The sequence below is a fragment of the Myotis myotis genome, unplaced genomic scaffold, assembly GCF_014108235.1.
Source record: "Myotis myotis isolate mMyoMyo1 unplaced genomic scaffold, mMyoMyo1.p scaffold_m19_p_14, whole genome shotgun sequence".
In the NCBI taxonomy this organism is placed as follows: domain Eukaryota; kingdom Metazoa; phylum Chordata; class Mammalia; order Chiroptera; family Vespertilionidae; genus Myotis; species Myotis myotis.
The window spans coordinates 36,248,777-36,261,284 of NW_023416318.1; the positions used below are offsets into that span (position 1 = coordinate 36,248,777).

A 12,508-nucleotide genomic window follows, 5' to 3' on the forward strand; every position below is an offset into this window, starting at 1 on the left:
TCCTGTAGCTGTGGGCCGTGTGAGGCAGATCTGCAGGAAGTCTAGTGGTTATCCCTTCTTTTTCATGACAAATACAAGCATTTAAATGAGGGCGGTTAACACCCGCAGCCCGAACACCTTTGTTCGCCTCCCCGCCCGTGCAGCCTCAGGTTAAGCCTAACAGCGCCAACCGCCCGGTGGCTGCAACCGCTCCCAGCAGGCGCGCGGCGAGCGTTGCGCGGTCAGGACTCCCCGGCCGGCGTCGAGTTGGGAAGGAACCGGGAAGGCGAGGGCGGGCCGTGGGGGCTTTTGACGAACAGTCCGTGTAGCCAATGGGAAGCCTGGTCGGCTTTTCCACCTGCCAATAGGGAAGGAGACAAAGGTTGTGGGGGGCGCTTCCCGCGGGCTGCGGCTGGATTCCATCCTGCGCGGCGACAGCGCAGGCGGAGGCGGGGGCGGGGGCGGAGGCTGAGCCTGGGCGGCGGGCAGCGGATCCGGGGAGGAGGGAAGACCGGAAGCCACGGTCGCGTCCCATCCTTAGATTCGCTCCCTCGGGGTGGGACGGAGACGGCGGAGTGGGGTGAGGCCGAATGTTGGCTCCTTAACACAAGGGAGCGGCCGCTCGGGAGCCTCCTCCCCGGGCGCTCTCCGTAGCCACCGGCTCCTGGGCGCGCCGCCCCAGTGGACGGCCCGGCCGCGCACACCCGGCCGCAGACGCGCTGCCCGCGCGGGGACTGACCGGCGGCCCGAGGCCCGCACCACGCCGCCACCCCCGCCCGCCTGCCCGCCGGTCCCTCCGGCCGTCGCCATGTCCTCCTCCTCCTCCTCCCCCCGGGAGACGTACGAGGAGGATCGGGAGTACGAGAGCCAGGCCAAGCGCCTCAAGACCGAGGAGGGGGAGATCGACTACTCGGCCGAGGAAGGCGAGAACCGCCGGGAAGCGACGCCCCGGGGCGGGGGCGATGGCGGCGGCCGGAGCTTCTCGCAGCCGGTAACAAAGCGCGGCGCCCCGTCCGCCCGCCGTGCCTGGCGGCTCCCCGGGAAGCAGGGCCCGGTGGCGGGGACGGGCTCTGGGCCTCCTGCGCGCTGTTTCCCTTCGCCGCTGCGATGACCGAGGCGCCGACTCGCCCCTTCGGGGGCTTTTAGGACCGGCCTTCCCCGTTTTCCGCCTCCCGATTGCGGCCCCGGCCTGGCCGCAGGCCCGGGCGCGAGGCGGCTGCCGGCCCTGAACTTGGAGAGGGTCCGGGAGGGGCGGCGGGGAGGCGTTGCTTCCGCTCGGGGAGGGGGCCTCGGTGCGCGCGGAGCTCTTTGTTAGTTGAACTCTCCCGGCTGCGGGCCAGCGGCCGAACGACCCCCTCGGTCCTTGCAGCCCCTCCGCCCGCAGCATCCGCGCGCCGGTCACGGTCGCGGGGTCGCGTGGCGTCTGCGCGCCCGGGGCCGGAGGAGAGCCGGTCCAAATGGCGAGTTAGGCTCTGGCGCTCGTACCCTCGTTCCCCTGAAGGTTTCAATCAAACATGTTGGCTCTTGGCAGGTATGGCGTGCAGGCTCGGCTCTGCCCAGTGTTATGATTATTGCCGAGTACAGTTTTTAGCTCTTCGGTTAAAAAAAAAAATGCATCGGTGGGTGTTAGGACATCCCTTTACTTTCAAGTAAAACAAATCTTAAAACCACCTCCCTCCTTCATTGACCGTTTGTACCTCAGTAGACACACGCTCCTGGATTCTTGTTTTCTCTCATCAAACATCGCTGGAGGCATAAGGAAGGTGAACACGGTTTTATCCGTAGCAAATGGTAACTCAGCTTCGGTTGGATGGAGACTTGAAGGAAACGAGCCAAGGAATGGTTTTTGCCCCCTTTTGGTGCATAAGCTATCTTAATGACCTAGATGTTCTGTAAACATTTAACACGTTTTAATGGTGATTTTATTTTTCATTGTTTCTTTTTAGTCTTTTTCCCCCTTGTTTTTGCCCTCCCCTCCCCCTTACTCTGTTCTGCTAGTGAGTAACAGGAAATTAAAGATAGTCCAAGTGGTTTGTTTGCTGATGAGATGAACATTTATTCCTCACTTTTTATTAAATAGATTTGCAAGATGGCAAAATGCCAAGATAAAAATGTAAATCCTAGGGTTTCCAAAGAAAGGAATATATATTATGTAGAGAATCTAGTTTGAATTTAAGATACATTAATACACTTTAATGATCTAAATTACAGTGATGATAGGCATATTATGGTGATTTACTGGGTGAATATGGGATGGGAGATGGATGAAGTCACTTCGTTAGCGTGGCTCCCACAGGAAAAGCTTAGAGACCGTGTCAGTGAGCATAGTAACTACACTGTGTGGAATAAAACATTCAAAGATGTGTGCTCTGGAGCAGTGAAATCTTCAGATAAACTGCTACAGTAAATGACTTTCAGGCCTAGTTTTGGGAAAGAAATGAAAAGCAGTAGGTATTACTATCTTTTGGCTTTATTTCTTCGTGGTAGTACCAAGTGAAAAGAGCTGTTAATAGAAGCGGCAGCCCAAGCAAGGCATGTGCCTTGGCTGTGGAACTCAGGTTGCTACCGATCGCACGGGATGGTTGGATTATGATCACTGTGATCTCTTAACTCATTAAGAAATGCTTGAGCCCCTACCATGTATGTGGCAGGTGCAGTTCTCAGTGACACAACACTGGCAAGTCAGTGAAATTACATCATCAGTGCTTTCCTTTTTCCTCTGTGGAATTGAATGTAACTTTCAAAGCTCGCAGTTACAGACACAGCAACTGGGATGAACTTAAGCAAAACAAAAAGAGGTCAGGGGTAGGGAATTTATTGGCCCTTGTAACTGGGAAAGCCAACTTGTGGCGCTACTTTCAGGCATGGCTGGACTCAGGGATTTAGATGATGTCATAGAGACTCGATTCTGTCTCTTTCCCTGTTTCAGCTCTATCTTATAACTAGCAAATACAGAGAACATTCTCTTTTCCCCAATGCCCATGTTTGTCTCCTGATCAACTTTTTTTTTTTAGTCTCTTACTTCATTCCCACAACTAATCATTGTGCTATTTCTGAAGTTGGGGAGGCATGACTGATTGAGAATATCAATATAATAATGTGAATTGGAAGAAGTTTTTTTCTTTTTTGTGTGTTTTACCAGAAGGGGGTGGTGGTGGGGAGTCGGGGTAGGCAAAACCAAAGGATTTGTAGTACATGAGGAAAAAAAAAAAAAGGTTATTTTAAAAAGCAATTCGAATCACATGGCTTTTCTTTTTAATTTTTAGGTGATCAAATATACCTAAAAACTTTGGATAGGAAAATTAAAGCAGTTCTCATATTTTGGGTCTGCTGTATTGTTTCTTTTTATAAAAGAAAAAGACCAAGTAAAGAGATGTGATTGTTTAAGAAAAAATATAAACTCTAAGCATAGTATGAGTTAAAAAATATTTGCAGCTGCACCTTAAAACTAGTTTGTTCTTGGTCTATATAAAGTCTTTAAAAGTCAAAGAAGGGATAATCTTGAATATCTGGAAATGCTGTACTCCTTTCTTGATACTACATTGATAAATTCCTAAGTATCCAGAGAAAGATTGCCAGAATGGAGAGGGCACTTAAAAATCACATCTTAAGCCCGGCCAGCGGGCTCAGTGGTTAGCGTCAACCTATGAACCAGGAGGTCACTGTCCGATTCCCAGTGAGGGCACATGCCCGGGTTGTGGGCTCCATCCCAGCAGGAGGCAGCTGATCAAGGATTCTCATTGATGTTTGTATCTCTCCCTCTCCTCTCCTCTCAGAAATAAAATAAAAATATATTTAAAAAAAATCACATCATAAGAGGAATGATAGGAGAAACTGGAGGGACATTTATCCTGAAGGGTAAACTTAGCGGTGTGATTTAACCATTAAAAGTAATTGAAGGCTCTCATGTAGAAGAGGGAAATGTAGATAAGGGTAAGAGTGCCAACATCTTACATGGTGAGGATACTGTTCTTTTTTTGTTTTTTTTTTAAGTCAAACTGAGAAAAATTAAGTAACTAGGCTAAGGTCACTGAGCCAGTAAGTGTCCAAAGATTCAAAAGCTGATCTGACTCCAGAAGCCATTTTGGATAGGACACTACAGGGAGACAGAAATGGATGCAATCTTATGAAGACTTTTCTGAAGTATAAGGGGTTGTCTCTCCAGGTAGTGTGTTTCCTGTCATTTAAGGAGAGGCTAGACTAGATAATCACTTGGCAGTGGGTCTGTGTGTCTGGTTGGGGGATGAATTACTGAATTTGAGGTTGGTCTTTCTTAATCCTATCATAGGCCGGAAGAGACGGTTGAGTGGCTCCTGACCAAATGTGCATGGGGATGTTGGGAAAACAAAAAGCGTAAGGACGTTGTGCCTGGCCTTTGTGAATTTACAGTTAAATTGCTGCTCTTCTGTATGAAGAGATGTTAATGCGTCCTGTTTATTCCTCTTACATGGAAGCTTCCCATCTCTATTATTTAATAGAACTTGGTCTTCAACCTCCAGTTGTCAAAATTAGCACTTAAGATTGGTGTTACTCAAGTTTGTCCTTGATAGCATAGAAAAGACTAAACTAAGCAATTCAAAAGCAATTTCAAGGATTGAATTAATATTTGCAAAGGACTGAAATTGTTTGTTGGCTGTACCAATCATATAGCATTGTCCCATGGTTACTTTACATATTTAAATCAGTTTTTTTTTTTTAACTCTGACATAATATTTGATTGGCAGGGCATAAGTCTATTTTTCTAGTCTTTATAATGAAAAAAATTGGCAAGTCTTTGAAAATAGCCATAAAGGGATTTAATTTTCTTTAAATGATTCTTAAGTTTTATAGTGCTTTTAGATTAGTCTGTTTGGAGGACAAAGAAACCTTTCATTTAATAGATGTTTGGGCTATCTCTGTACTATATATCCATATATACCTGTATATATATATGAGTGAATTGTATATGGAAATAATTTCTGAAGTGATGCAAGAGAGGTGCCCAGCGGCTACCTGTAAATATAAATCTTTGTCTTAATAAAACTTGAGTAAGTAAATGAGAACTATTTTAATTTTAAAAATAACTCTCTTACATAGTCCCTTTTAAAATAAGTTTTAAGACCATATACTTAACATTTTAAAACTTCCTGCTGGGCATACTAAAAGATGCAGAGTATTCCATAGAAGCCCCGAAGGCTGGTGATTCTGAGAACTCCTTGTTCAACAAAGATGGTACTTTGTATAAACTTAAGTTGTCACGTGTACTGCTGAGTAACTTCAAGTTGTAGTGGGATTAGGTAACCAATTAAAAATAAGGACAAAAGATTATATAAATCTATATTACAGAAAAAATAAAGTATATAATCTTTATATTAAAGAAAAGTTTTAAATTGGGACTTTTTGTTCATTTGGACTTCTTGAGAATTTGATTTTATGGGGGTAAAATTATGAAATTATGAATATAAAATATTTTCAATCTTAGTATTCTCTGTGTTATCTGCTGAAGTTTTTTTCTGAGCGTTTCTTGAAGTTGAAGTAAGTTATTAAATAACTTAATTTTTACTTCTTATTGAGAAAGAATGTTCCCTTTTAAGAAATAAAAATATTCATGCCAGACATTTCATTGGTGATTTTACTTTTAGGTCCTTTTGCAAATGTGTGTGTGTGTTTTTTTTAAATTTGTCTTTATTGAAAGTATTACACAAGTCCCCCTTTTCAAACCCTCCCATTGACCCTCTCCATCATGCTTCCTCCCCTAGGGCTTCACCGCAACTTTAAAAAAAAAATGTTTGTTTTTTAAGACAAAGTTGAATGTACTAAGAGATATAATTTGGGTTTTTTAAGTTTTTAATTACAAATTATTTTCTCTTGCTAGGAGGCAGGTGGAAGTCATCATAAAGTTTCTGTTTCACCCGTTGTCCATGTTCGAGGACTCTGTGAATCTGTGGTGGAAGCGGACCTCGTGGAGGCTCTGGAAAAATTTGGGACAATATGGTAAGGACAATAGGGACTTCATGCAGATTGAAAACAGTATGGGAGAACCAGCAGCTGGGTTGCTACTGCCTTGATGTTATCACTTAATTTCTTTGGAATCTTGTTTTTAACCTTTACGGGATGTTGCATGGATGTATTTTTGTGGCCTTGATCAGATCACCTCTTATTTCCCAACTAGGTTGTATATGTAAATTGATTATTGCTTCTTTCATCTGATTTTCAGATGAGTCCATGATTCCTTCCTTCTTAAACACTGCTTTAAACCAATGAGTTGATTACATAAATACTGATTTTTTTAAAAAAATCCTCACCCAAGGATATTTTTTCCACCAATCTTTGTCTTTTTTTATCTTTTTTTTTCCTTTCTTTTCCCCCCACCAATCTTTTTAGAGAGAGTGGAAGGGAGGGTGGGAGGGGGAGGAGGAGAGAGAAAGCAACATTGATGTGAAAGAGACACATCAATTGCTTGCCTCCCACACGCACCCTGACAAGAGCTACACCCGAACAAGAGCCAGGAATGAAACCTGCAACCCAGGTTTGTGCCCTTGACCAGGAATCGAGCCCAAGACCCTTTGGTGCGAGCGTTGATGCTCTGACCACTTAGCATCATTGGCCAGGGCTTAAATACTGATTAAAATATTATTTTGGAATATTTAGGAACTGGCAACTAAAAGTGTGTAGATGAAAGGTAGGCATTATTTGCTTAGTTACATGCTGTGGTGAGTTCTTTTGCAGGTCATGAGCAGTCAGTGTTTTATCCTAGCTTGTCTTCCATGTTCACACAGCTGGTGTGTGCTTATGAATATTGACTTAAGTGAAAACATAATTAGAAAAGTGAAACTGCTACCAAAAGTAGACACTTAAAAATTCTTCCTAAATTATTTTTGGAGTATGTTTGGTTATTGCTCTCTTCTTAGCATGGATAATCTAGAGTTGATTTTTATTATTTTTTTCCTTGATGAATATGTTTGGAGTTTTGTTGTAGGCCTCAGTGACACAGACTAAGTCAAAATAGATAAACAGGAGAGACATTTCAATATATTTGCTGAGATGGCTTGGTTGCTTCAATTTTATAAATATTTATATGGAGTTTTTGAGTATTGAAAGGATAATACATAAATAGATGGTGAGGGAGTGATTAGAGATATCCAACAGAAAGGAATAATTGCTTCAAAGGAGTAGTAGTTTTAGGTGATAACTTCTATCATGACATCTTTTTAATTAATTTCTTTGGTGACTTCATTGAGAGGTAGATAACTTGGCAAACCTATTATCCTCAACTTACATACCTCAGAAATCACTAACACACATAATGTTTATCCTTGGAGGTACAAATTGGGAATTCACATGGGCATAAGAAAGCCCATTTATTGAATTATTACTAAGATTACCATATCACTTCTTAGTCATATAGAGTAGATCTTGGAAGATAGTCTGTCTGAAGAGTTATGTATTGAAGCAGACTCCTTTGACCTTTTTTAGGCTTGGGTGTTGGCACCAGACTAACTCCATTCACTATAAGGACCTTCTAAGTAGTGCATTGTCCCATGGAGTTATAAAGAGATGGTTATTTCTGGTTTATTTTTCTTCTGTTCTTATATATTTAGGGCTTTTAAAGTTATTTTCTTATAGCCAAGAAATATTAAAGCTATGTGGGAAAAACATGTTGATGGGAAAATACAGATGGAAACTTTTATGTTATTTATGACCATGACCTGAATGCTGGGATTAAAGAAGTAGACCTATGTGTTTAAGTTGGTCAGTAATTTGAGTTACTTTTGGGTAGCCTGTTCTTTTTTATTTATTTATTTATTTTTAAATATATTTTATTGATTTTTTTACAGAGTGGAAGGAAAGGGATAGAGAATTAGAAACATCAAAGAGAGAGAAACTTCAATCAGCTGCCTCCTGCACACCTCCACCTACTGGGGATGTGCCCACAACCAAGGTATATGCCTTGACCGGAATCGAACCTGGGACCCTTCAGTCTACAGGCCGATGCTCTATCCACTGAGCCAAACCAGTTAGGGCGCCTGTTCTTTTTTTAGACTCTGTACTGTTTGATACTTTGTCCAGGGTAAAGTGTTCCATGTATGGATGTTATTCAGTTAATGTGCATAGTACATTGTTCTGCCCTCAAGATTGGTAGTTATGTGGATAGAAAAGTTGTGAAATAATTGGAACAAATTAGTGTATAGTTAAGAGCTTAATTGACATAAATATGAATAATAGGAGTTTCAATTGTATGAAATGATATTGAATAAGTAACTGCTATTGAAGCTGAAGGAACCTCGAATAGTCTCCAGTGAAAAGCAGGTGTTTTGCTTCAAAATGTATTTATAGAACCTTTTCCTATTTGTTTGTTTATTTTGTGATGTATAATTATAAAGATTATACAGAAACTGCTCATACTAAAAGGGTGAATCATCAAGTTCAATATTTGCTAAGTTTATACCTAAAAGTTAAATGCATAGGAAGGAAGTTCAAGAGAAACTATAGCAAGATGTTGAGAATGATTATGTCAGGATAATAAAATTGCTATATTTTTTATTTGTCTTTATTTTATAATGTATTTGTGTATTATAATCAAAAGAATATTTAAAAATATATGCTGAGTCTCTCTTTCTCCCTTCCCCACTCCCAGTAAAGGAGAGGATGCTAGATAGTGATCAATTTAAAATTTTGTAACAGAACTTTTGAGATCTAATTTGTATAGTAAATCTTCTGCCTCTCCCTGTTTTCATTTAAAATTTAGTAAACATGTCTTGAGCTGTAAGTTGAAAGAACCCACTATGTCCCTTAGCCATTTTGGTTATTTTTTTCTCTCTTTGGTCTTTCGATCTTCCTCATATTAATGCTTTTTAAAGATTTAAAAAAAATTATGTGCCAGAGAGTTAAGTGTATTCTTAAAATATGTGTGATATTCTAATAAATATCTTTTCACATTCTTTAATATTTAAAAATACTTTGGGTGAGATTTAGGGAAGAAATTTGGTCAGTTTGCCATTGTTTTTTATCTGTTCTCTGTTTTTAGTAAGATAAGTGAAAGTATAGTCAATTATAAGTGTGTGCAGTTATTTGGAAAAATCAGTAGATAATAATTTATTAAAGTCTGCTTTTACTTGATTGAAAATAAATAATGTTAATTGAACTTACTGTATTTGGGTATTCCCTCCCAATCTCTTTCCAGCTATGTGATGATGATGCCATTTAAACGGCAGGCTCTCGTGGAATTTGAGAACATAGATAGTGCCAAAGAATGTGTGACATTTGCTGCGGATGAACCTGTGTACATTGCTGGTCAACAGGCTTTTTTCAACTATTCTACAAGCAAAAGGATCACTCGGCCAGGAAATACTGATGATCCATCAGGAGGCAACAAAGTTCTTCTATTATCAATTCAGAATCCTCTTTATCCAATTACAGTGGTATGGATTTTTAATATGCCAAACTAAATCAAAAGTGATTTGGACTTTTCCGTTAGAACGACTAACATAGTTTTCTTTACTGCCATCTAAATATTTAAAAATAGTGGTTGTCTTTAGAATTATTAAATTAATTTTGACTATTAAGCTTAATGAACAAAGAAATGGTGAGCACTGGTGCTAAAAAGGTCAGAAGCACAGTTGTCATTATTAGGTAAGAACATTAAAGCATCAGTGTTAACTGTTTCTAATAAGAAATTCTACAGACTTAGAAATGATCTGAGAATTCTCTCTCTCACTCATGCCAGCACATGTTTCACAAGCATCTACTAGGTAATGACAGACTCCCATAGTATATTGTAAGATGCATATGCCATTATTATAAGGTTTTTTGATAAAAAACCTGTTAAAAAATGGCCTTATTTCTTTAATTTGTACCATTTCTAGTAAGGGTATATGATATTGGGACATAAATTTAAATCGTATTTTATGCTTTAACTTTAATTAGACATTTATCTTTATAATATTTATAGGCTTAATAGACAGTGCTAATATATTTGCAGTATTTGGTGTTTTGGAAAAAAGAATATAACGTAATCTAGTACAAGTACTCTGATTTGTTTATTGTTGTATCCCTAGAACCTAATGGTAATTCTTGAAAGTTGAAGAATTATTCCTAAGAAGGTGTTTAAATTCTCTCTTAGATGATTCAGGCATCCTGTTCAATGCCATCTAACACTGTATAAATAATCTTCCCTGTGTCTTTTCTGAATAGCCATTGTTCCTTGAAAAATGGATACTGAGCTATTCTATTACCACTTAATAAGTATTTATTACTGTAATTCAGTATTGTAATATGAAACATTTCTTGGTGATATTTGGAAAAAATAAGTTAATTGATTACAGTTTTGGTATTAATTGTGTATAGCCAGCATTTTAGTCACCTATTTAGAAAATAAAAATTGAGGATTCATTTAGAGATCAAATAGGTCAAGTTCAAATGTGTTTCATTGGAACTTCTCTAATGTGCGGATATATTGTGTAGGTGAGGAAGTAACTTTAGATTTATTAAAATATAACAACTTTTAAAGTTTAATTAGTAATTAATAGAAGTGATATCTTGATAGTTTTAAAAAATTCTTTATTGTTGAAAGTATTACATATGCCCCCTTTTCCCCCCCCATTGTCGTCTCCCAGCCTGTCTCCACCCTTGTTAGTTTTTTAAGTAAAGGAAATCAGTGTATAGCTTTAATGTTTTTCCAAATACAAAATGTGAAGAAATCTTTTCCTTTCCTTCTTAGGATGTTTTATATACTGTATGCAACCCTGTTGGAAAAGTGCAACGTATTGTTATATTCAAGAGAAATGGGATACAAGCAATGGTTGAATATCCTTTATTTATAATTTTTTTATTGATATGTGTGAATGCTGTGTAACATAGACCTTATTTTTTCCTATGTAATCATTTCTGGGCAAATGGTGTTTATTCCCTCTCAATCTCTTTTTCTTAGATTTAAAAAATGAAACTTCCACACCCATAGGGAATTTTGCTTGCTACCATGAAACAATCCAGTGCTTTGCCTTTTTAGTGGGGGAAAAATAACTGATAATATATACACTTTTACCTTTTTAAAATTTATCTTGAATGAACTTTTCTGAAGCTCTTCTTAAAATAGGTCGTTTGGAAATACCAAAATTGTAGAATCAATAGAACCTTTCTTACCTTTCTTTATTGAATCTTAGATGGTCATAGTTTATGTAAGAACTATTTTTTTTTGTTAAATTTGTTATATGTTGAATAAAAAGAGCAAGTTGTAAAATAGTACATAAAGTACAATCCAATTTAAAAATATTAAAAAAAACCCAAAAACCCTAATGTATGCATAGAGAAAGGTTAGGGCTTTATAGCAAACTCTTTAATGGTGCTTCTGGAGAGGTTTTTTTTTCTTTTCTTAACATTTTTGTGATTTGATTTTATTTTTTGGAAAGAATTACAGATTTTAAAAAATTATAGACACGTAATTTTAAAAAACAATAAAATGAAGATAGTTACATGATTATAAAACCCTGCCTTTTCAGAAATATATAAAAATTAAATGTTTGTTTTGTATTATTTTGGTTCTTTGTAATGTTAAGAGTAAAATATTGCCTGTTTCGAGATAGCGAGTTCTCTTTTGCTAGGGAATGTGACCATGCCCCTTTCCCTTCTCTCCATTTTAAAAAGTACTTCTGATAACTTAGAAGGATTTATATGTAGATAGGTAGGTTGTATTATGTTACTTTTAATATCATTGATCCTTTTTTTTAAAATTTATTTTTAAAATTTATTTTTAAACTACAGTTGGCATACAATGTTATACTAGTTTCAGGTGTACAACATAGTTCTTAAACCCTTATGTACCCTGCAATGGTACCTTTGATATTAAAATTAAATTCTCCTACTAAAATTCATCTAGAAATTTTATTTGGTAAAACATTTCTAGAAGTGAAAGAGTTATTTCTAATTTTTTAAGTCCTTTTCTAGGGATTGGATAATGATTAAATATTGGACATCTTAAACCAGATTTCCTTAATAGAGCTTATGTTTGAATCAGTCCTTTGTGCCCAGAAAGCTAAAGCAGCACTCAATGGAGCAGATATATATGCTGGATGTTGCACACTAAAGATTGAATATGCAAGGGTAAATATTTTTTTCAACACTTCACCAAAGAAATATTTATGCTTTGGTATTATATATTAAATTTGAACTTTCTTTTTAATCTTAACAGCCAACTCGTCTAAATGTTATTAGGAATGACAATGACAGTTGGGACTACACTAAACCATATTTGGGAAGACGAGGTAAGTATTTTATGCATTTTAGAATGTAATTACATCTGCTGAAAAATTTTACATGAAGTTAGATTCCTTTTTCCTGAGATGAGCTAGTTCATTCAAATGAAAATGTTGGTGAATGCTTTTGTTGCAAAAGGCCATGTAATGCTGGAAAATAACCTTGAACATTAGTGCCCCCTACTGGTATGTACTGAGTTATTTATATTTAGTTCAACAAAGGAGCCCACACATACAAGCACGCCCGCAGTTCAAGGACTTGCATTTCTCCAAGCAGCTCTCTCTCTTTGGAGGAGAGG

The 12,508-nt window shown here is 38.5% G+C and overlaps 1 protein-coding gene across 4 annotated transcripts in view; it reads left to right on the forward strand.

Moving 5' to 3' along the window:
• Positions 1-463: 463 nt before the first annotated feature.
• The window catches only part of HNRNPLL (heterogeneous nuclear ribonucleoprotein L like), a 29,961-nt gene continuing 17,916 nt past the window's right edge, over positions 464-12,508 (forward strand). The window contains exons 1-6 of one of the 4 annotated variants that reach the window (XM_036334806.1): positions 464-970; positions 5,834-5,952; positions 9,143-9,380; positions 10,679-10,764; positions 11,961-12,057; positions 12,146-12,218. In XM_036334806.1, coding sequence (XP_036190699.1) covers positions 788-970; positions 5,834-5,952; positions 9,143-9,380; positions 10,679-10,764; positions 11,961-12,057; positions 12,146-12,218 — 796 coding nt within the window. In that variant the 5' untranslated portion in view covers positions 464-787. Of the gene's footprint in view, positions 971-1,406; positions 1,896-3,799; positions 4,333-5,833; positions 5,953-9,142; positions 9,381-10,678; positions 10,765-11,960; positions 12,058-12,145; positions 12,219-12,508 lie in introns of those variants that run through there. The other 3 variants (XM_036334805.1, XM_036334807.1, XM_036334809.1) reach the window with 3 other exon arrangements.